Source organism: Aquarana catesbeiana, linkage group LG01 (genome assembly GCF_042186555.1).
Source record: "Aquarana catesbeiana isolate 2022-GZ linkage group LG01, ASM4218655v1, whole genome shotgun sequence".
In the NCBI taxonomy this organism is placed as follows: domain Eukaryota; kingdom Metazoa; phylum Chordata; class Amphibia; order Anura; family Ranidae; genus Aquarana; species Aquarana catesbeiana.
In genome coordinates this window covers 129,981,954-130,004,295 of record NC_133324.1, presented here as the reverse complement: position 1 = coordinate 130,004,295, position 22,342 = coordinate 129,981,954, and the positions used below count along the sequence as shown (strand labels likewise).

The following is a 22,342-nucleotide window of genomic DNA, read 5'->3' as shown; positions in this document are numbered from 1 at the left end:
TAGTTACAGTGCCGCACATCCGTGCAATAGTCAGTTAAAGTAACGCAGTGCCGTATCATAAAAAATGTACTCCCCTTCCTGACATGGTGAGGAAGGGGGGTAAATCTTTCGGAGCTAAAGTGGTGTATACATATCTGTAGGGTGAAATCGAAGGCACTGCTACCTCAGGAGATTTGGAATGAGAATGAGATTAATAATATTACTATTGTGCTGCACCATATTCCCCTTACTATACTGGTTCTCATTAGACAAAAGCAAAGCCCCCCCTTTATCAAGATGGCCACCTCCGCACAGAAACAATACAGAACAAGAGATTGTAGGTCAGTACAAGGGAAAACAAGCTACAGGGAGATCACAAGCTTCACTACAGATTTTACAGGCATGACCTATTTTTCTGCCTGTAAATGCATCTTTAGGTTAGCCTATTTGTCCATGCACACATAGATGTTTACAGCTATATTAGAAGAGGAGTGTTTACAGGCAGAAAAGAAAAACATTATTAGCGTGTTAAGGAGAGAAGCTTTTGAGGCAGATGCATGTGCAGAATGTGGTTTTGGTGAGTTTCTTTAACCACTTGCCGACCGGCTCAAGCCGATATATGTCGGCAGAAGGGCACGTACAGGCATATTAACGTATCTATATGTTGCCCTTTAAGAAGCAGTTTGTGGGTGCACGCCCGCCGCGACCTCAGCGGGGATACCCAAGATCATCTCACGGAGAGGAAGAACAGGGAAATGCTGATGTAAACAAGCATTTCCCCATTCTGCCCAGTGACACTGATCACAGCTCCCTGTAATCGGGAGCAGTGATCAGTGTCGTGTCACACATAGCCCATCCCCCTCACAGTTAGAATCACTCCCTAGGACACACTTAACCCCTTCACTGCCCCCTAGAGCTTAACCCCTTCACTGCCAGTCTCATTTACATACTAATCAATGCATTTTTAATCGCACTGATCGCTGTATAAATGTGAATGGTCCCAAAATAGCGCCAAAACTGTCCGCCATAATGTAGCAGTCACGATAAAAATTGCTGATCGCCACCATTACTAGAAAAAAAAAAAAATATTAATAAAAATGCCATAAAACTATCCTATTTTGTAGACGCTATAACTTTTGCGTAAACCAATCGATAAACACTTATTGCAATTTGTTTTACCAAAAATATGTAGAAGAATACCTATTGGCCTAAACTGAGGGGGAAAAAATGGTTTTTATACCTATTTTTTTTAGGGATATTATAGCAAAAAGTAAAAAATAATGCGTTTTTTTCAAAACTGTCGCTATTTTTTGGTTTATAGTGCAAAAAATAAAAACCGCAGGGGTGATCAAATACCATCAAAAGAAAGCTCCATTTGTGGGGAAAAAAGGACTTCAATTTTGTTCGGGAGCCAAGTCGCACGACCGCGCAATTGTCAGTTAAAACAACGCAGTGCCGAATCGCAAAAAGTGCTCTGGTCTTCGGCCAGCCAAATGGTCCGGGGCTTGAGTGGTTAAGCAGCTTTTCTGCTGCCAGGAAAATAAAAAATAAAAAATCAGGGGAGCTGAGCAAACGCTCAGTGTACATGAGGCCTTAAAGGATAAGTTCACCTTTGTAAAAAAAAAATAACAAAAAAGGCATATATTTTTTTTGCAGGAAAAAATTTGCATCTATTTAAAGCATTGCACGGGTGCAATGCAGGACTCCTGCAGACTGTCAGTGTAAGCTGTTACACAATGACTGAAAGAAAGAATCAACTACCTAGAGTGCTCAACAGCACCCTGGTTGTTCATTGAGAACAACAAGCAGACAGCTGCAAAGGCTGTCGGTACTTGTAGTTCTCCTATTCACAGAACTCTGTGAATGAATGACGTGGCTGGATGGCGGAGCCCAGCACAGCTGCTTTTTCTTCTTCTTTTTTTTTTTTAAATTGTGACCGCAAGTTAGGGGAGAAGATCCTCAGGTCGCTGTCACTAGAGGCGGTGGGTTGATAAGAGGCTGCAGCGGTGGGAACATGTAACATGTTCTCAAAGGTGAACTTACCCTTTAAAAGCAAAGACCTAAAAGCAGAGAGGACAAATTGGTCCTTTATTTAACCACTTCATTACCGGGCCATAGTCAAATGACGGCTACAGATGGGATCTCCCATCCTGGCCATCTAGGGGGCGCGCACGCCCGCGGCATTGCATGGGGCCCGGTGCGTGTGCCCGGCGACCACAATTGCCGCCGGCACCCGCGATTGCTCGTTAACCGAGCAAACTGTGGATCTGTGTGTGTAAACACACAGATCTACGTCCTGTCAGTTGAGAGGAGACCGATCTGTGTTCCCAGTACAGAGGAACACTGATCGGTCTCCTCCCCTTGTGCGTCCCCTCCCCCTACAGTTACTCCCTTAGGAAACATAATTAACCCCTTGTGTCCCCCTAGTGGTTAACCCCTTCCCTGCCTGTCACATTTATACAGTAATAAATGCAATTTTATAGCATTGATCACTGTATAAATGTGAATGGTCCCAAAAATGTGTCAAAAGTGTCCGATGTGTCCGCCATAATGTCGCTGTCACGAGAAAAAAAAAAAAAAAAAAAAATCGCAGATTACTAGAATATTACTAGCAAAAAAAAAAAAAAAAATACTTTTTTTTTTTAAATGCCATAAATCTATCCCGTATTTTTTAGACGCTATAACTTTTGCGCAAACCAATCAATATACGCTTATTGCGTTTTTTTTTTTTTACCTAAAATATGTAGAAGAATACATATCGGCCGAATTTTTTTTTTTTTTTTTTTAAATTGGGATATTTATTATAGCAAAAAGTAAAAAATATTGTGTTTTTTTTCAAAATTGTCGCTCTTCTTTAGTTTATAGCGCAAAAAATAAAAACCGCAGAGGTGATCAAATACCACCAAAAGAAAGCTCTATTTGTGGGGAAAAAAGGATGTCAATTTTGTTTGGGTACAAAATCGCACGACCGCGCAATTGTCGTTTAAAGTGCGACAGCGCTGAAAACTAAAAATTGGTGTGGGAAGGAAGGGGGTGAAAATGCCCTGTATTGAAGCGGTTAAATGCTTAGATAAATGTATAAACTAACAAAAATATAATTTCTGGAGAAAATACTGCTCCAAGCTTACTTCAGTAATGGTCACATGCCTGAAATCCTAAGCACTTGGTCATATGATTGCTGCTGAAGCAGAAGAGAAGTCAATTTAAACTCTGATCCTCTGCTTTAGCAGAGATCATGTGACAAAATGTTTCATCCCATGACCAACAATGGTAAGTGCATGAATGCTGCATTTCCGGAAAGTAATTTAAGTATTCTATTAATCTCAGTCAATCAAAGCTAGACTATTAATATAGCTTTGAGTTCGCAAAAAAAAAAAAAAAAAGCCTCGGATAAAATCAGAACTTTATGACTAAAATAAATCCAATAACAAACATGTTATTTCTATGAAAAATCTTCTTGCTCACCTCTCTCCATGGGCTGACAAACTGTGTGCGTGCGTATCGAGTCAGCATTTGAATTATCACCACTTGTCCCCACTCCTCTACGTCCACCAGCAGATTACACAGTTTGCGATAGTTTTTGTGAATCAAATCAATTCTGTCTGGGCAGACTTCTTCGAATGCCATCACAACGCTGCCTGCGACAAGCTGCAAAGCAACAAAAGAAGAGTTAAATATATGCTGCTGTAAAAAATACAAATGGATGTTAATAATTGTACACAACTAAAATCATTACTGGATTTTTAAAAATTAATATTTCTAATTTTTCAAATGTAATGGTTTACCAAATATGTACATTTCCTAAGAGTGTGCACTGAAGCATAGAGTTCTGGATAGAGATGTAAAATTTCCAGAAATTTTGAAGCTCAGAAAAAACCCGTTTTTTTTCCGTTTTTTTGGGGGGGAAAAAAAACTTAAATTTTCGGAAAAATTGAAAAAAAATGCTACATTAGCACTTTTTTGTCTTTTTAAGATTGAAAGTCATTCTGTTACTTTAGAAACACAAAATATGACTATGGACAATTTGACTTGGCATAAAATTATCACAACTAGCATATTAAAAATATTGTGTAGCCAAACAATTATCACAAACAGAATTTACTTTTTTATAATATTTATTTGTGACAAAGGAATCTCCTGAACTCCTTACTAGTTTATGTGGAACAGCCAAAAAGCCTCCACAAAACAATTTTCAAAACCAAAAGTAACAATTTTTCATATTGCCTCTCCACAGTATTAAATAAAAATAACAACCCCATTCTCATAAAAAGAATTGAAGAAGGGGGAAGTGTTAAGAAGAGAGTGGGACTAAGTTTCAATAGACATTTAATCAGAATCATTTTCTGAGCTGAAATTGTCAGTATCCGTCTGCTTCTGCAGCTACTCTTTTTTGTCCGTCATCACAATTAGGAACTTCTAAAAACCTAAGGTTTGACCGGACCGGTTCTTGTTACAATAGTAGCACAGCGCCTCCTAAAGGAAGAAATGCATACTGTTTTTGCATTGGAGGGTTCAGTTTGCTACCTAGGACTTGCTTGTCCTCACTCCGTGCACAGAAATTAGAATAATCTGATATCATACATTTTTTTATATATATATGATTTGGAAAATATTTGAACACCCTGTCTTCAAAATATTTTATTCATCATGTTAAAATAAAATATTCCACAATTTTTTTTTCTTTTTTCAATTTTTATATTTCAATAGTTTTTATTGTAAAAAAAGGAAATACATTTCAAAGTAAACAGACACATCATGAGAACAAAATCAAAATTCTTAGATTGTCAATTTAGCAATACAGGTTTACAGAAAATAGGTCAACATACATATCTGTCCTCTACCATTATCTTTGAATGCAGAATATACGATATGTATCTAAATACTGGTGGAACTGAAAAACATTTTCCCCCCATGATCCGGTAACCCCCCCACCCACAGTGAGTGGCAGACACCCGGTATCACAGGAAGTTCTGGTTGTGAACCCTGAGACTATCCCGGGCCCACTACTAAGTAAGGTCCTATCATCAATCATCTGTATTGTATATATAAGAGCCAGAAGAAGGAGGTAAAAAAGAAAAAAAGAGGAGAGAGGAAGGAGAAAGAGAGAAAAGAAAAAAAAAAAAAGGGAAAAAGGGAAAGAGAAGGAGAAGAAGGAGAGGGTCAACCCGGAGTTCCCTATGGAATTGAGATATAATAGATCCACAGATCCCACACCGTGTTAAATTTTTTGGTGTTATTACTGAGTATATAGCTGAGTTTATCATTAATCATGATCTGGTTGAGTTTACTTTTAACCTGGTCAAGAGGGATTGCTGACTGTCTCCAATGCCTAGCAATCGTAATTCTCGCTGCCAACAATATATAGGCGATTAATTTTACTGATTTTTTGGGAGTTTCATCAGGTAATTTGTGGAAAAGAGTGGCTTCCGGAGATCTGCGAATATTTACCCCCGTCACAGAATTTATTAAATTAAAAGTCCTAATCCAGAACCTAGTTACGAGGGGACATTGCCACCAAATATGGAGCATCGTCCCCAGCTGTCCGCATCGTCTGCAACAATTTGGTGAAGTGGAAGGATGTATTTTAGCTACCCTGGTAGGTACCAACGCAGAAGTGTTTTGTAGTTGGCCTCTATAAGGGTGGTATTGATGGAAATTTTGGATAGCTTATAAACGATATCTTGCCACTCGATCAAATCAAAGGAAAGGTCCAAATCCCTCTCCCACTGATTCATATAAGTTTTGAATCTAGTTCAGTAAGAGAAGCATATATCGTAGATATGCACCCCCTCTGCAAGCCTCTGGCTTGGCACGACAGTTCAAATGTTGTGAGTGTAAGGGGTCCCACCCGTAGATTAAGTTTAGAGATGACAAAGCATGCGATTTGATTATATCGGAATATTTCACTAGGAGGCATTTGAGATGTGTCTTTAAAAAGTTGCATAGTATATATCTGATCTCCACTAAGGAAGTCACCGATTCTTAGTAACCCCTTGTTAAGCCACCACTGGAACTGTCGTGGAGTCAAGCCAGGTGGAAACTCCGGATTAAAAAAGATGGGAGCTAGTGGTGTATGTGGGGAAGATAAAGGACTGCGGTTGCGTGTTCTGTCCCAGATTGCTAGAGAATATGATAAAGTGGGACATAATATAGGTGGGTGTAACGGACTAGGAAGCCACATTAGGATCCTATTGCAAAGGGATGGCAGGAGAGTGCTTCGATGGAGACCCATAAGGGGACTGAGCCTTTAGCAGTGGTATAAGCTAACTGGGCTATCCGGGCTGCTTGAAAATATGCCTGTAGATTGGGAAGACCAAGCCCACCCATAGATTTAGGTGAATAAAGCATTCGTTTTTGTATCCGAGGCCCCTTGTTACCCCACACAAAGCACAGGACTTCAGCCTGTAGACGTTGTATGTCTCCCCTCGGGACTGCCACCAGTAGAGTTCTAAAATAGTAAAGAAGCCTAGGTAGAAACGTCATTCTTATTGAGTTGACTCTGCCAAACTATGAGAGGGAATAATCTGCCCAGCAATGAAGATCTTCCCTAAGTTTTTTTAAATAGTGGGGAGGTAGTTTGCCTTATAGATTGTGTTGATAGAGGATGTCAACCGGACCCCTAAATAAAGGAGGGAATGGTGATTCTATTGAAAGTTATAAGTATTTTGAAGAGTCTGTATTATATCAGGGGGTAGTGAGATGTTAAACGCTATTGTTTTTTGGTTATTTAGAGCAGTGTTTCTCAACTCCAGTCCTCAAGGCACCCCAACAGGTCATGCTTTCAGGATTTCCATTATTTTGCACAGGTGATTTGATCAGTTTCACTGCCTTAGTAATTACCACAGCCGTTTCATCTGAGGGAAATCCTGAAAACATGACCTGTTGGGGAGCCTTGAGGACTGGAGTTGAGAAACACTGATTTAGAGACAGGCCCGAAAGTTGTGAGAAATTATCTAATAGGGACAATAAATTAGGCAAAGTTTTGTGGGGATTAGTGACATACATAAGGACATCATTGGCAAATAATGCACATTTATGGTTCTGTTGTCCACAATGAATTCCGTGAATTTTAGGGTGAGAACGAATCGCCATAGCTAGGGGTTCTATTGCCAATGCAAAAAGCAAAGGAGAAAGCGGGCATCAGTGCCCGGTCCCTCACTTCTTGTCTAGTAAAAACAGAGCTAGAGGACTCTCCGCTGCCAGCTAGTGTATTCTGACAGCACCTCCGGCTAGTAGAATACCTGAACAGTGACTACATCTAATCTAGATGTAGTCACTGTTCGGCCAACAAATTGTCACCTGCTCCTTTGATAAAAGTTGATTTAAAAATTAAGTTTTGTCGAGCCAGGTGGTGCCATGCCAACAGGGCTATCCACAGCTCTAATTTCTGCTGACTTCTGCTAAGCCATTTATTGCAATCTTAAAGCCCAATTCCAAGAAACATGAAAATTATCCCTTGCAGTAAGGTTATGCCTGAACTTGTTTAGGTCTAGGGTACTCAAAGTAAAATTACTTCCCTACACTCCGGTGGTCAAAGGTCCTGACATCATCAGGAGTCCACAGCCCTGTAATGGATGTGATGATGCCGAGAACAGTCCATTGCTAAAGCTTGAGGCAGCACCGCCAGGGGTATGGAGGAAATAGTTTACGTAAATGCAATGTAGGAAACAAAATAAGTGTAGCGCTAAAAAAGTTTAAGATGTCCAATGTCAAGGCAAAAATGAACCAACAGTTCTAGGTGTAGAATGTTGGAGAAGATCCTCCATATATGTATTGATCCTAGTAATAGGGAGTCCTCGGAAGTTGTATGACTTCAAACAAGGAGCACATCAATAGGTGTATGACATCTGGAGTGAAGACAGACACACCACCACCAACAATGAAGAGGCTTATCGGATCTAATGGACCCAAAGGGGCATACGCCGAGTTGGGTCAGACAAAGCTTGGGTGGTGAGTGGCTGTAGATGATCCAGAGGGATGGTGATCTTGGGATGAACCATAAGCTGATATGTCCCTGAGAGTGGTGTTAGGAACCAAGTGGTGGCGGTGACAAATAGGAAGGAAGGAGGAAAGGCCACATAGTGTAAATCCATAAACAATTGTAAAATTTATTAAAAATTAAGAAATACACTCACATGTAAATCCTTTTAAAAACAGCGCTGTGAAAATATGCCGCCATATTTTCACAGCGCTGTTTTTAAAAGGATTTAAATGTGAGTGTATTTCTTAATTTTTAATACATTTTACAATTGTTTATGGATTTACACTATGTGGCCTTTCCTCCTTCCTTCCTATTTGTCACCGCCACCACTTGGTTCCTAACACCACTCTGAGGGACATATCAGCTTATGGTTCATCCCAAGATCACCATCCCTCTGGATCATCTACAGCCAGTCACCACCCAAGCTTTGTCTGACCCAACTCGGCGTATGCCACTTTGGGTCCATTAGATCCGGTAAGCCTCTTCATTGTTGGTGGTGGTGTGTCTGTCTTCACTCCAGATATCATACACCTATTGATGTGCTCCTTGTTTGAAGTCATACAACTTCCGAGGACTCCCTATTACTAGGATCAATACATATATGGGGGATCTTCTCCCACATTCTACACCTAGAACTGTTGGTTCATTTTTGCCCTGACATTGGACATCTTAAACTTTTTTAGCGCTACACTTATTTTGTTTCCTTTTGATTTGGCATATATCCTGTTGGCCGTGTTAGCTGCTTGTTTGTGTTTTTAGGGCAGCGCCGAATTACTTGGTACATTTTTCCTTCTGTAAATGCGATGTAGACTAAATAATCAATTAACCCCTGCAATGCAGGTGCAGCCCCCTACTGCAATGGATCATTTTCAAGTTTCCTGAAGTTGGGATTAAAGTAACCAATGGAAACCCTAGTCATAAGATTAGACATACTGTACAAAAATAAATATCCTCTAAAATCATAGAGATGTAGTCTCCAAATTCTGGCACCCATATGGGTGCTGCATTATGATCATGTCTAGTTTAAAATTTGCATAAAAGGGCACCCCAGGTTTTGAGGCTCCCAGGGCACTCTGAAAATCAACATGTCTCGGTTATGACCTTGGGGCCAGTTCATCTTAAAGTGATTGTAAAAGCTTTGTTTCTTTTTTTTTTTTAAATAACAAACATATATACTTACCTCCTCTGTGCCAGGGTTTTGCACAGAGTGGCCCCTGATCCTCATCTTCTGGGGTCCCCCCGCAGCGCTCCTGGCTCCTCCTCTTCTCGCGTGCCCCCACAGAGAGACGCATTTCATGGGGGGACTCATGGGGGTGCGCTCCCAAGTCCTGCTGCTGAGTCCATTGACAGACAGCAGGACTCGGCCTCGCCTCCCGTGTCATTGACAGCAGCAGGAGCCAATGGCTCCTGTTGCTATCTATCCAGTGAGGACCCGAGACAGCGGCTGGAGTTGCTGTGCCGTTTCCCTGTCGCTCTAATGTTAGGGTTCTGGTAATAAAAAGGGGGCATCAATACAGGGCATTTTCACCCCCTTCCTGCCCAGGCTAATTTTCACACTGTCACACTTTGAATGACAATTGCGCGGTCATGCAACACTGTACCCAAATTAAATTTTTATAATGTTTTCCCCTCACAAAATAGAGCTTTCTTTTGGTGGTATTTGACCACCTCTGCGATTTTTATTTCTGGCGCTATAAACCAAAGAAGAGTGACAAGTTTGAAAAAAAAAAATTTTTTTTTACTTTTTGCTATAACAAATTTATATATTTTTTTTAAACAAATTTTTTCCTCAGACAAATGGGGATGGTGCTGCGCTAATCCTGCAATAATCTATAGGTGTCCTGGATATCCTAGGGAAGGGGGCTCTCCTCTTGCCTCCCCTGGGGCATACGGAGGTGATCTAGACCGCAATGAGGAATTTAGCACTATGTGAACGTGCAAGCAGTATGTGCATAAAAAATAATAAATAAGGGGTGGAGCCCACCAAAAAAAACTATACATATATATATATATCTCAGCTAGAGTAAAAAAAGTCAAACCAGAGTGAAGTTACAATAAAAAAAAAAATATATATATATATATATATATATATATATATATATATATATATATATATATATATATATATATATATATATATATTTTTTTTTACACTAAGATGATGATTGCCGCTATGACATTATGTGTCAATAAAATGTTCTGTAAATTAATAACCGGAAATTATTATCGTTCAATCAACCGTGATTCATATATATAAATGGAAAGCTAAGAACTAAATACCAAGAAGGCAAAAAAAATTACAAATCATACAATATTACAATGAATGTCCAAAGTGATCTTAATAATTGTGTATCATGCAGTTTAGTGTCCCCTGATGAAGCCACGTGACGCCACACGTAGGGACAGGCACCGCCCACTGCCAACAGTGTATGAGCTCGCCGCTCGTATGGATACATTGTACCGTTCGTTTTATTACTGTGTGAGTACCCTGTTTGTTGCTAATGTTGAATAAAGCCAGATACATGCTTTAAATACTACACTATATGGTATCCTCATCTTTTCATTTACTATGATGTTCCCCATGGATCCAAGGTCTGATATATGACAGCCCAAAACTTAGGACCCCCCTGCACAGGAGACACCACAAGCACTGTCTGTTCTATGCTGTAACCTCAGTATAGTGAGGTAAGGGGCCATTATCTACCACTAGAGGATTGTTGCATGGAGAAAATTTTGGTATACACCTCACATTCACCACTCTTCCTGAACGATTGATATTTAAACCCAGCCGCCATCTGCACGACCTAATTGTTTGTCATCACCATTGAAGCATTCAAGCTGCTTTTGTTGCTGCACTAAGTCACCTTTATTGAACTTTATTATTGTCTTTTTAAGTTTGAGCACCCTCTGCTGGCGCTGGACACTAAACTGTATGATACACAATTATTAAGATCACTTTGGACATTCATTGTAATATTGTATGATTTGTCATTTTTTTTGCCTTCTTGGTATTTAGTTCTTAGCTTTCCATTTATATATATGAATCACGGTTGATTGAACTATAATAATTTCCGGTTATTAATTTACAGAACATTTTATTGACACATAATGTCATAGCGGCAATCATCACCTTAGTGTAAAAATATATATTTTTTTTTAATTCTTTTATTGTAACTTCACTCTGGTTTGACTTTTTTTACTCTAGCTGACATATATATATGTATAGTTTTTTTTGGTGGGCTCCACCCCTTATTTATTATTTTTTATGCACATACTGCTTGCACGTTCACATAGTGCTAAATTCCTCATTGCGGTCTAGATCACCTCCGTATGCCCCCTTCCCTAGGATATCCAGGACACCTATAGATTATAGATTATTGCAGGAATAGCGCAGCACCATCCCCATTTGTCAGTTGAAATTTACACCAGGGGCTAGGTTTGACCCCATTCGGTGCAGGCTGCTTTTCCCTATCTTAAATCACCCATACCACCATTGCTTGGTAGTGCAGGAATAATATACCCTATACTGTAAATTTTTTCTTCAGTTTAAGCCGATATGTATTCTTCTACATATTTTTGGTTTAAAAAAAAAAAAAAACACAATAAGCGTATTTTGAGTGGTTTGCGCAAAAGTTATAGCGTCTACAAAATAGGGGATAGATTTATGGCATTTTTATTATTTATTTATTTTTTTACTAGTAATGGCGGCATCAGCAATTTTTATCGTGACTGACATTGCGGCGAACATATCGGACACCTGACACTATTTTGGGACCATATACACTTATACAGCGATCAGTGCTATAAAAATGCACTGATTACTGTATAAACGTAGACATGAACAGAAAAAGTATTTTTCCTGTGTTCGTGCAGGCAGTATTGGTATAAAGTGGTAGTAATTTCGGAAGTTAGGTTGTATAGGAAGACCATGCATGTCCCACTGCCTAAACTGACCAGGGGTGGTCCGAAGAAGGCCGAGTGAAAAAAGAGGAGGAAGGCGCGTGATCCAACGCATGGATCAAAATGATATAGTTTATTCTTAAACAAAGTAGAGGAGTACAAAGAAGTTACTACATATTCAAGGAAACTAGGTTACAAAATGTTCATTTAAAATTAATTATGCCCATGCAAGGACAAATGCTCAATGGTAGGCTGCTACAAAGTTTCTTGCAGCACAGGACAGCACTCTGCTAGGAGGATCGTAGAGCCTCCAAAAAAGACTGCATTCAGCCTGCAGCTCTTGAACAAGATAAAAACGCAGGTACAGGTGACAGACAAAAAACAAACGAACCATTTACTCTACGGTACGTAGAGCGCTGGGATGTGGATACTTGTAGAGTGAAGGAGAATATTTAACTATGCGATACATCTCAGCCACTCCTCTCTATGTAAATCTACCACATTATACAGACTGTTGTTTTCCAAGGCTCTGATGAAGAGGGAACCGCTCGAAACGTGTTAGCCTACCACTGAGCATTTGCCCTTGCATGGGCATATTTAATTTTAAATGAACATTTTGTAACCTAGTTTCCATGAATACGTAGTAACGTCTTTGTACTCATCTACTTTGTTTAAGAATAAACTATATAATTTTGATCCATGCGTTAGATCACATGCCTTCCTACTGTATAAATGTCACTGGCAGGGAAGCGGTTCACACTAGGGGGCGATCAGGGGGTTAAATGTGTTACCTAGGGAGTGAGTCTAACTGTAGGGGGAGGGGACTCACAAAGGGAAGAAAATGATCGGTGTTCCTCTGTACTGGGAACCCACAATCGGTCTCCTCTCCCCTGACAGGATGTGGATCTGTGTGTTTACACACACAGATCTACGTCCCAGCTCTGTTACCAGCAAATGCGGGTGACTGGCGGACAACCAGGCACGCGCATCGGCTCCTGAGTGACGCGGCGGCGCGCACCACCTAGACGGCTGGGAAGCCCAGGACATCATATGGGAAGGAAGTGGTTAATGCATAGAATGCATTAAGGTAAAAAAACGCGAGGGTTTACAACCACCCCTTTAATACTGCATTATAAGAACAAAAAGGAACAAAGGTTTGACAGAGAACCCAATAGATAAAAAGGTACCATTTTAAAATACAACTGTGCAAAATAATGGGCTGTATTTTGTTTTTAAAGGATGTCTGTCTACTCCTGTGACTTTATAATGCACTACTCTTGCATATGATTGTATACTGCAATTTTTTTGTTAAAAATATAAAAAAAAAGGATAAGTTCACGTTTAATACATGTTACACCCATCTAGAGTGTAACATGTTACTGTCCATGGGCAAATTATCCAAGTACTGCTTTTTCATGAAAATCAATGTCAGTCTGCTTAGCACTTTTTTGTAGCACTTTGTAACTCTTTGGTCTGAATACAAATAAAAAGAATTGCAGGTGTGTTACTAACTGCACGATGCTATTATACTTGTTCAGCCAGGATAAACAATTAAGGGTATATTAGTATGATAGAACAATATCTGGAGCCCAATGCCAGTTGCTGCCTACATAACATTTTTCAGAAATTGTCATTAGAAAATTAGACCTTACTATATGTTCTACCGCATGCATCGACCAAATGGCTCACCCCAATATATTGTATTTAGTAGTAAATGCATAACAAAAGTTCATAGAACAAGATCTGTGGCGTGCTGAGACTGTATTTAAACCTCATATCTCCACTTTTTGGGAGTATAGTAGAGGACACAAAGCAGCCTCTCCTATTCTGAGTTTCTATCCTGGGTTACTCTGACACAGACACTTCAATCCCAGAGAATACTCTGCGCCTCGCATTCTGGCTTTCCTTCAACAGGTATTAACTAGAGCTTGGCCTTAGGCACTCTGAAATGACAGGTTGCGATGCATTCGTTTCCCATTTACATTACCCAGTTTGGGACCCACTCTTTATACAACAGAAGATCTTCCTGGAAGCGGCAGCTGAGGTAGTCTGCTTTCCACTTTTGCTTTACCAAGATGTGGACTTCAGAGACTGCTGTACAGCGAGCTTACATCCATGAAATTATGTAGTTTGTTTCTTTCAAGGCTGCAAGGCTCCTGTTGTTGCCCCTTGGTGGCTGATGTGTCATCGCAGAAGAATTCCAGCATTGCAGAGCCGTTCAAACTCTGCCAGGAATTTGATGGGGAGCATGGCTTCCACATCTGACCATCTTTCCTAGACGGTGAGGAACCGGAATGCTCGTCCCGAGCCTGAAAGAGGCATTTGTTGCTATCACTTTCCAATGATAGGAAAATAAAAGACTTTATTGTTAGGGCTGGACTTCAAATTCACTAAGATAGGGAGTTACTTGCTTGGCTGGACAAAAGCATGGGTAAGTCGAGAGAAGGAGCATGCTTGTTCCAGGTTGACAAGATGCTGTGTTGGAGAGCTCTTGAAAGATATTGGGCAAATGGTACAGCCTCAAAAAGGAGGCTACCATGAGGCCTAGAACTCTCATAGAAGCTCTTTGTAGGAGGTCTTTCATCGTCGTTCCTGAGAATAGGCTCTGAGAAAGAATTTTCTTTTTCAGAAAGAAAAATATTTGCTTGGGATGTTTCCAGGACAAGACACAAGTATTCCAGGTAAAGAGAAAAAGGTTGCATATTGTCAGCTCTCACTATAGTATACAGGGCCAAGACCAGTGGAGCTCTGCACTATCGGCAAAGTGAGAGTTGACAGAAATGTGCAGAGCAGACAGTAATATGCATAGCCCTGGATGGAGGAGGAGAATGCAGAGCCGACAGCAAAGTGCAGAGCCTTGCATGGAGGAAGTTTCTTCCTAATTGTGGAGCTGCTCTGTCTCCGCCTACAGTGCAGTACAGTGTAAATAAACAGCAGTGTGGGTGCCCAACATTAGATGAATAAAAGTGAAAAACAAAGCAAAAAAGTGTGAGGATCAGCCAGGCCAGTAAATATGCTCTCTCTTTTTAAAGGCTATCTGTAGGTGTATGTACGTGTGTATGTATGCACAACCCAAGTCCAAAGAAGCTGTGATGCTGTGTGAAACCTACATTAAAAAAAAAAGCATGCAGTGATTTGCAAAATCTCAAACCATGTTTTTTTTCACACTAGAAAGCACATACAATATTTAAAATGAGAACATGTACCAATTTAAGAAAAAATAAGGTAATTTTGAAATTGAGGGCAGCATTACGTCTCAAAAAATTTGGGGCAGGGCAACAAAAAGTTGACAAAAGTAAGTGGTACTAACAAGAGCTAACTAATTAGGTTTAATTGGTAACTTGCCAGTAACATGATTTGGTCTTAAAAGCACATCTTAGAGAGTCAAAGGGTCTCAGATCTAAAGGCAGAGGTTCACCAATCTGTGAAAAGCGGAGTCTAAAAATTGTTGGAACAATTTTGGATTAACGTTCAACTGCAAACGTAAAACTGCAAAGACTTTAAATATAGCATCTACAAAAGCATAATATCAAAACATTCAGAGAATTTGGAGAAATCTGTGAGCCAGGGATAAGGCCACAATTGTCATGGATATTCCACTATACTCTTATGCTATTAATAAGCGCCCTTTCAGCCTTTCGCATGCTTAAAAAACCCATGTCTCCCCTTTTCCCCAGTAAACAGCCATAATCACCATCTCAGCTCCATCATCTGCCTCACAGGGCAGAGGCTCTCGGCTTTTTATTCATACACAAACAGGAAACCACAAACAAGATGTGACCTCACAGGATATGACAAAACAGGATGGGACTTTATACAACAATCAATAAATAATGACTAGGGGAGTATTATGGGCGTATCTGGGCGAGGGCAGCGTGTACGATCTCCAGCCCCCTGTCTCTGTAAGCTATCCTCAGCAGGATCACAGGAAGTCTGAGATCATGAACACTTCTCCCGACCACAATGATTCAAAGACTCCCGTTCTTATCGCTTGTTCGTGAATCCTTATTCTGCGTTGTTCAGAGAACAAAGCATACCCGGACTATACTACTGTCTCTGTGGACAAGAGATTATCTGCAAGTGTATGCAGCCACCACAAATATGTTGATCAGGCATACAGGGGTGACATGAGCGCACATCCGCTAAACCGATAATGTCTTTGCAGAGCAAACACACACCCCCAGATGATCATTCTGTGCATCGCACAGGGGCCCTTCGCTGGCGGACATGTCCCCACTCCGCAAACACTTCTCTACATCCCAAGGAGCTTTCCAATACCAAACGGATCTCAACCAGCACCAGTCTGCCCCAGTCAGCTCTTTAGAGAGGGCTGCGGGAGTACTAACACTGGGAGACACTTATGACAATACATATTAAAATACATCTTCATAAAATTTCCACAACACAATGCAATGCAATATTGGATGCCTGTGATCTGTGGGCCTTCAGACAGCACTGCATTAAAAACAGACATGATTAGACATCACTGCATGGGCTCAGTAATACTTCCAAAAATCACTGTCTGAACACAGCTCGCCTTGCCATCCAAAAACGCAAGGTAAACGTTATGATATAAAGAAGAAGCCATATCTGAACATGACCCAGAAACGCTGCTGTCCTCTCTGGGCCAAAGCTCAATTAAAATGGTCTGCTGCAAAGTGGAAAACTGTTCTGTTGTCAGACGAATTGAAATTTGACATTCTTTTTGGCAACCATGAATGCCGCGTTCTCCGAACTAAAGAGGAGAGGGACCTTGATATCAGCGCACATTTCAAAAGCCTGCATCTCCGGTTGTATGGGGGTGCATTAGTGCCCATTAGTGCAATGGGCAGCTTGCACATCTGGAAAGGTACCATCTGTGCTGAAAGATATATACAGGTTTTAGAGCAGCATATGCCCCTACCCAGACAATGTCTTTTTTTTAGGGAAGGCCTTGCACATTTTAGCAGGACAATGCTGAACTGCATACCGCATTAATGAAAACAGCATGGCTTCAAAGTAGAAGCGTTTTGGAGCTTAACTGGCCTGCCTTACAGTGTGTTAAGAGAAGGGATGCTACACCATGGTAAACATGACGGCCCCAATAAGAGACACGTTGTTGCTATCAATTTCAAAATGGTCTTATTTTGTTCTTGAAAGAGAAGTAAGGGTTTAAAAAAACAAACATACCCATCTAGAGGGTTGCAGCAGCGATCCAACACTGTAGCTGTCCCCTGCTGGGCTCTACACTGAGAACTGAGTGATCTTCCCCAACACAGCAGTAGATTGTCCTGTAGAGAATCCTCATGACGAAAAGGTAACCTATAAGGTGTCTAGGCGAAGGTGGTAAAATGTGTGATGTGATGTCACACCTGGTCATTCCCCTGAGATCAAGCTCTGAGTGGTTGTGTTTATGCACAACAAAAGGATAAAACTGTAGTGAATACAATTCAAATATCACCGGGTCTTTAGCACATAGGGTTAACCATATCTCAACTGTCCACAACACTGGATTGTAAATAAGGTTCAGGCTTTTCCCTACTCAGTGTGCATACCCTGAAGGGGTCTTCAGGGTTGAGTTCCACAGGGATGAACCTTGGCCCTGGACAAGTAAAGCACTTTGTACCAAGGTGAGCACCCTTGCAGGGTCCAGTGTCAGTAGTAACTAACACTGCAAGCTCCCACAGTTTACAGATGTTGCACCAATCCAGATTTACTGCTTCTATTTGTGGCATTAGAAAGCAGCGAGGAGTTAATTGAGAATTTTGAAGATAAAATAGAAAGAAACAAAAAATGTGGTTAAGCTAAGAGTGATTTCTAAGTGAAGAAGACATCTATCACCTGAGAACTTTAGCACAGAATTGAGGACCCACAGAACGGGAAAAGGTTATAGGGGAGGTGCCCAATTGTCAGTGTATGATTACCTGAAGATACGAGCCTATAACCCCCGGCCCATGAATACTATGCAAGGATAAGATATACAGTTTTCTTACATTTTCTAGCTCAGGTCTACTTTAACAATGTAGTGCATAATGCATTCTGTGTGCAACGTGTTGTAATCCCATATAGCAAACCAAATTTAATTTAGTGCATTTGAAACAGGAAAAAGAAATAAACCTGGTTGCTGTGGGTTACTGCCCTTAGCACACAGTGCTAGTACCTAATAAATAACTTTGCAAATAGGTCTATTGTAGTTATATGCCATAGTCAGGCCTCCAAAACATAATCAATGTGCATCCCATTCTGCACATTCCAAGATGTCACAGAGCCATGCTTTAAACATACTATTTGAGCAAAGTCGACATGTACCACAAATAAAACATGTAAAACAAACCTCCCTGGGAATAAAGGTTCCATTCACTCAAAACACACAGGATTACCTGTAAGTACCAGCAATTTCCCAAATGACTTTAAATAATAATTGAATGAAAACACAATCTGATGAAAGCGCTTTCAAGAAAACAAATGACATTTGCTCTAATAATATTATTTAGATATTTTTTTTTCTTTTCTGTAGTATTTGGCCAACATTTGGTATATTAATATGCACCCAACATTACAATCAAAAGAAAACGGCGCAGAATATCTACTCGCTATTATGCTAAGCAAGCTGGAAGTCCTTTGAGGATTTTATGAATTACCAATCAGTATAAACGTGAAGTTGCATTTATTGACTCCAGCCCCGTCCACATACAGGAGCCTGCTGCTAGCAGCATTAAGACAACTCATTCCACAAAGCATGGATTTGATTATTTGGAAGAACTAAGTAAAATATATCAGACGTCTTAGGATAATTTGCTTTTCCATTCACTCGCAGCATAAGGGGAGAAAAGGGAGGGGGAATGGCAAAAGACAGAGGTGGATATGCATATACAGGAACATTATATCTATCTGTCACAGCAAAAAGGTATCTAAACCTGCCAGGAGTTTAATTAAAAGACAATATTATGCAATGTCCATGTTGATAAAGAGCGTGGGAGGTTATTGAAATGCTGGAATCAATCTTCACCTGGTGGTAAACAATCAAAGAAAACTTTTTAATAAGCATTACATTTAAAAAGCAGATCGTCCAAGTGAGCCCAGAAGATTGAGAAAGATGTTTAATTCGATTCAGATCTGCTGGGTACACGAAGACATTCACTTCACTGGAGTTAAAGCTCAACTTCACCCAGACAGCTGAACACACAGTAAATACACCAACATGTGAACTACAAATCTGTTTGGCCAGTCTTGTAAGCCACACGCACCCCACTATACTATATCAATGTGGGTGTTGTATGGTGTTGGCTATTAACGAAAGTAGAAGTTTAAATCTCACACATATACAATTTGCTGCACTACAATCTTGTTAGACTACAATTGGTATTACACTAAATCCAAACTGCAACTACTGCAGTGTTAAAGCATCCATGGTCCCCAGACAACTCAATGGACTACAAATGAGTACAGTGCCACTTGTAAAGGTTTTCCTTCTGGAAATCATAATTAAACACATATTACCATGCAGCCCTCAATTTTTGAGACATGTCAGGATGAGTGCAATGTGCAATGCAAAAGAGCTTGGTAAATGGCTTGCAGCACTGGCACAAGTATTATATATACTAAGTAAATATATAATGATTGGAATAGGCACGGACCTAGTAAAGCATGGGTACACCTGGAAGAGGCCAAATCAAACAAACATTCTACAAAGACTTCTGTGGAGCAAACATTCTGTCCCAATGGACATGTGGTCTCATTCACTTACCAGCCCGACCTAGTCGCTTCCCGAAAAGCAGACGTAAAGCATAATCTCTCAACATATCTCCTCTCCTCCCCATTTTAGGGACTCTGGATTTCCCCCCTGGCCTTTCGAATTCCCTATAAATGGGGTGAAATTGGCCAACTTGACATCCCCTGCACTTTCCACCTGCCTTACAATTGTGTCACTACTTTGCCATTTTACTATTACCCACCAAATACCGCCACAAGTTGTCAGGTTTTGAGAACTTATGCACAGGCATTCCCTGACACGCAGGCCTTCTGTATACACCTTAACACCATAGCCTAAGGCCTCATGCACACGAGACGCTGTTAAACGCGCGTTCAGAGGAAGTTGGACACTTTTTTCAACTGCCCCTGAACCCATTCAATGTTATCCTATGTGTCCATGTACACAGTCTTGTTTTTTGGCGTTTTAGGCAGTTGTGTTTAACCTCGTTTTTCCAGAAGCAAAAAATGGGTTCAGACGCAAAAGTTTTCCATGTTTCAGACGCCAAACACGCTAAACGCCGGTACCCGCGTTTAGCTGCGCTTGCGTTTATAAGTATTTTTAAAGGAACATTTTATGACCCGACCTTGGAGCCCCATATCTCGGGGCCACTTGGTGCTAGGAACCCCAAATTGTGCTAACACAGTTGGACTAACACTATAACATATCCAAATTTGAGGTTCCTAGCACCAAGTGGCCTTGAGATATGGGGGCCCCAAATTCGGGTCACAAAATGTCATTCTCTGCTACAGAAGTGTCTGACATTTTGCGACCCGACTTTTGGGCCCCATATCACGGGGCCACTCGGTGCTAGGAACCCCAAATTTGGTGTGCTAACACACTATAACATATCCAAATTTGAGGTTCCTAGCACCAAGTGGCCCCGAGATATGGGGCCCCAAAGTCAGGTCGCAAAATGTCATTCTTTGCTCTGCAGACGCTTCTAGACGCAAACGCGGTATAACGCAGCTAAACGCGGCATGTAAATGCGGCAAAACGGGCATTTCTAAACACCGGTTTCAACTTTTAAAAACATGTGTTCAGCAGAGTTTGCACCGGTGTCTCGTGTGCATGAGGCCTTACTCTTCTCTCACTCCTAGCAAAATCAGAGTCCTAACTTGCTTCCCCCTCACTCATTCCCCTAATCAAAAGGGAGCCGATGCCCCCTGACCTAAACCCTGTCTGTTCTGCCTCCTTTTTCTATGCTACCTGCTGTATTTGTTCTAAACCCAAAGAAAACGTTTTGGATCAGCGACCCAGTCACAGACAGCTGATAAGTCTCTCTCAGACGTCTCTAAACTGGTCACTAAGCTCTAATTGTTTTAGCTTTGCGGCCAACAGAATGAGCATCCAAATCTACATTGCTTAATATGTATCCCAGACATTTGTGAAAAATCCATCATGTCTCCTGTAAAATGACCCTCTTCTCATATGTATGTGATCTAGTTGATAAATAATAATGAATTAAAAAAATGGTTTTATAGAAAGGAAATCACGATCTAGACTTGCACTGATCCAATCCTGTGTTTACAAAAAGTTATGATCCTAAAGATGCCACTCAGGCTCATTTATAGTCTGCAGTCATGAGACAGAAAAGCAAACTCCAAATGAGACTGTTGTCCAAACTTCTATATTGACCATTTGGCTGTTTGTGGGGGTAGCTTCAAAAACGAATGACCTTGTGCAACCTCTGCCAGGGGAAAAGGCTACAAACCGGGAAATGCTGGAACATAGTTTATCAATGCCAAGATGAACAATGCAGATTCCTAAAGCCATCAAACATGCACATTCAGAAGACCAACATGTACTGTATGTTAAAAATAAAGGTGGTAGGATAATGGGCAATATTTCTAAATACACAACTACTACGGTACACCAATAGAACAAGAGGTGCCAACACATATGCCCCATGAACCAAAATCTAGCCTATACCTATATAACCCTCTAATCACACAAGTTTTTGATCTTTAAAATAAATTTGCATCTGGCATACAAATGTGTGTCTGGCTGTAGGTACATATTATTCAGAGTATAAAAAAAACAAACAAAAAACAAACAAAAAAACAAACAAAAAAACAAACAAAAAAACAAACAAAAAAACAAACAAAAAAACAAACAAAAAAACAAACACAGAACTTACTGGAACCAATGCAACCCAAAAGTAAAACAACTTTATGTCAGAAATTAGGAATGGTCTTGCGTGTTGTCAGCTCACAAAAGGAAATTAGGAACTGAGCTGCAAAGCAACCGGTACTTTTCTGTAGTTGCAGGGTCTTTCAGGATGCATTCACACCTGCGACTGCACCTTGCCTGTGATTATATGCGAGTAGACAGCCCCTCGGAAAACTATGAGAGGCTTCTTGGTCTCACAACTAATCGTTCCACTTGCATATAATCCCCCAAGCAGCGATCACATGCGAGTGATTGGCCCTGGACATAGGCAGTCTGCATCCACAGCCGATCACTCGCATGTGATCGCTGCAGGAGGGATTACATGGGAGTGGGGCTATTAGGTGCGAGATTTGCATTGTTTTCAAAGGGGCTGTCTACCTAAATCTAACTGTGGGAAACACCTCTGGGGTTCTCACATCTAATCGCAGGCAGGGTGCATTTCGCAGGTGTGGATGCACCCTAAAGCAACAAAAATTGTGCATGTTGCATAATCGTGGAGAGATATACTGCATTTATGTTCTATTCTGCCCTGAGTTCGTTTTCAAGACTTAAAGTGGTTGTTAACCCACTATAATATGATC

The 22,342-nt window shown here is 40.6% G+C and overlaps 1 protein-coding gene across 2 annotated transcripts in view; it reads right to left on the bottom strand.

Annotated features, from left to right (window-relative positions):
* The window catches only part of AP3B1 (adaptor related protein complex 3 subunit beta 1), a 524,279-nt gene that overhangs the window by 350,943 nt on the left and 150,994 nt on the right, over nucleotides 1-22,342 (bottom strand). For both annotated transcript variants that reach the window (XM_073623849.1, XM_073623855.1), the window contains exon 7: nucleotides 3,445-3,627. In XM_073623849.1, the coding sequence (XP_073479950.1) occupies nucleotides 3,445-3,627 (183 nt within the window). The remainder of the gene's footprint in view (nucleotides 1-3,444; nucleotides 3,628-22,342) is intronic.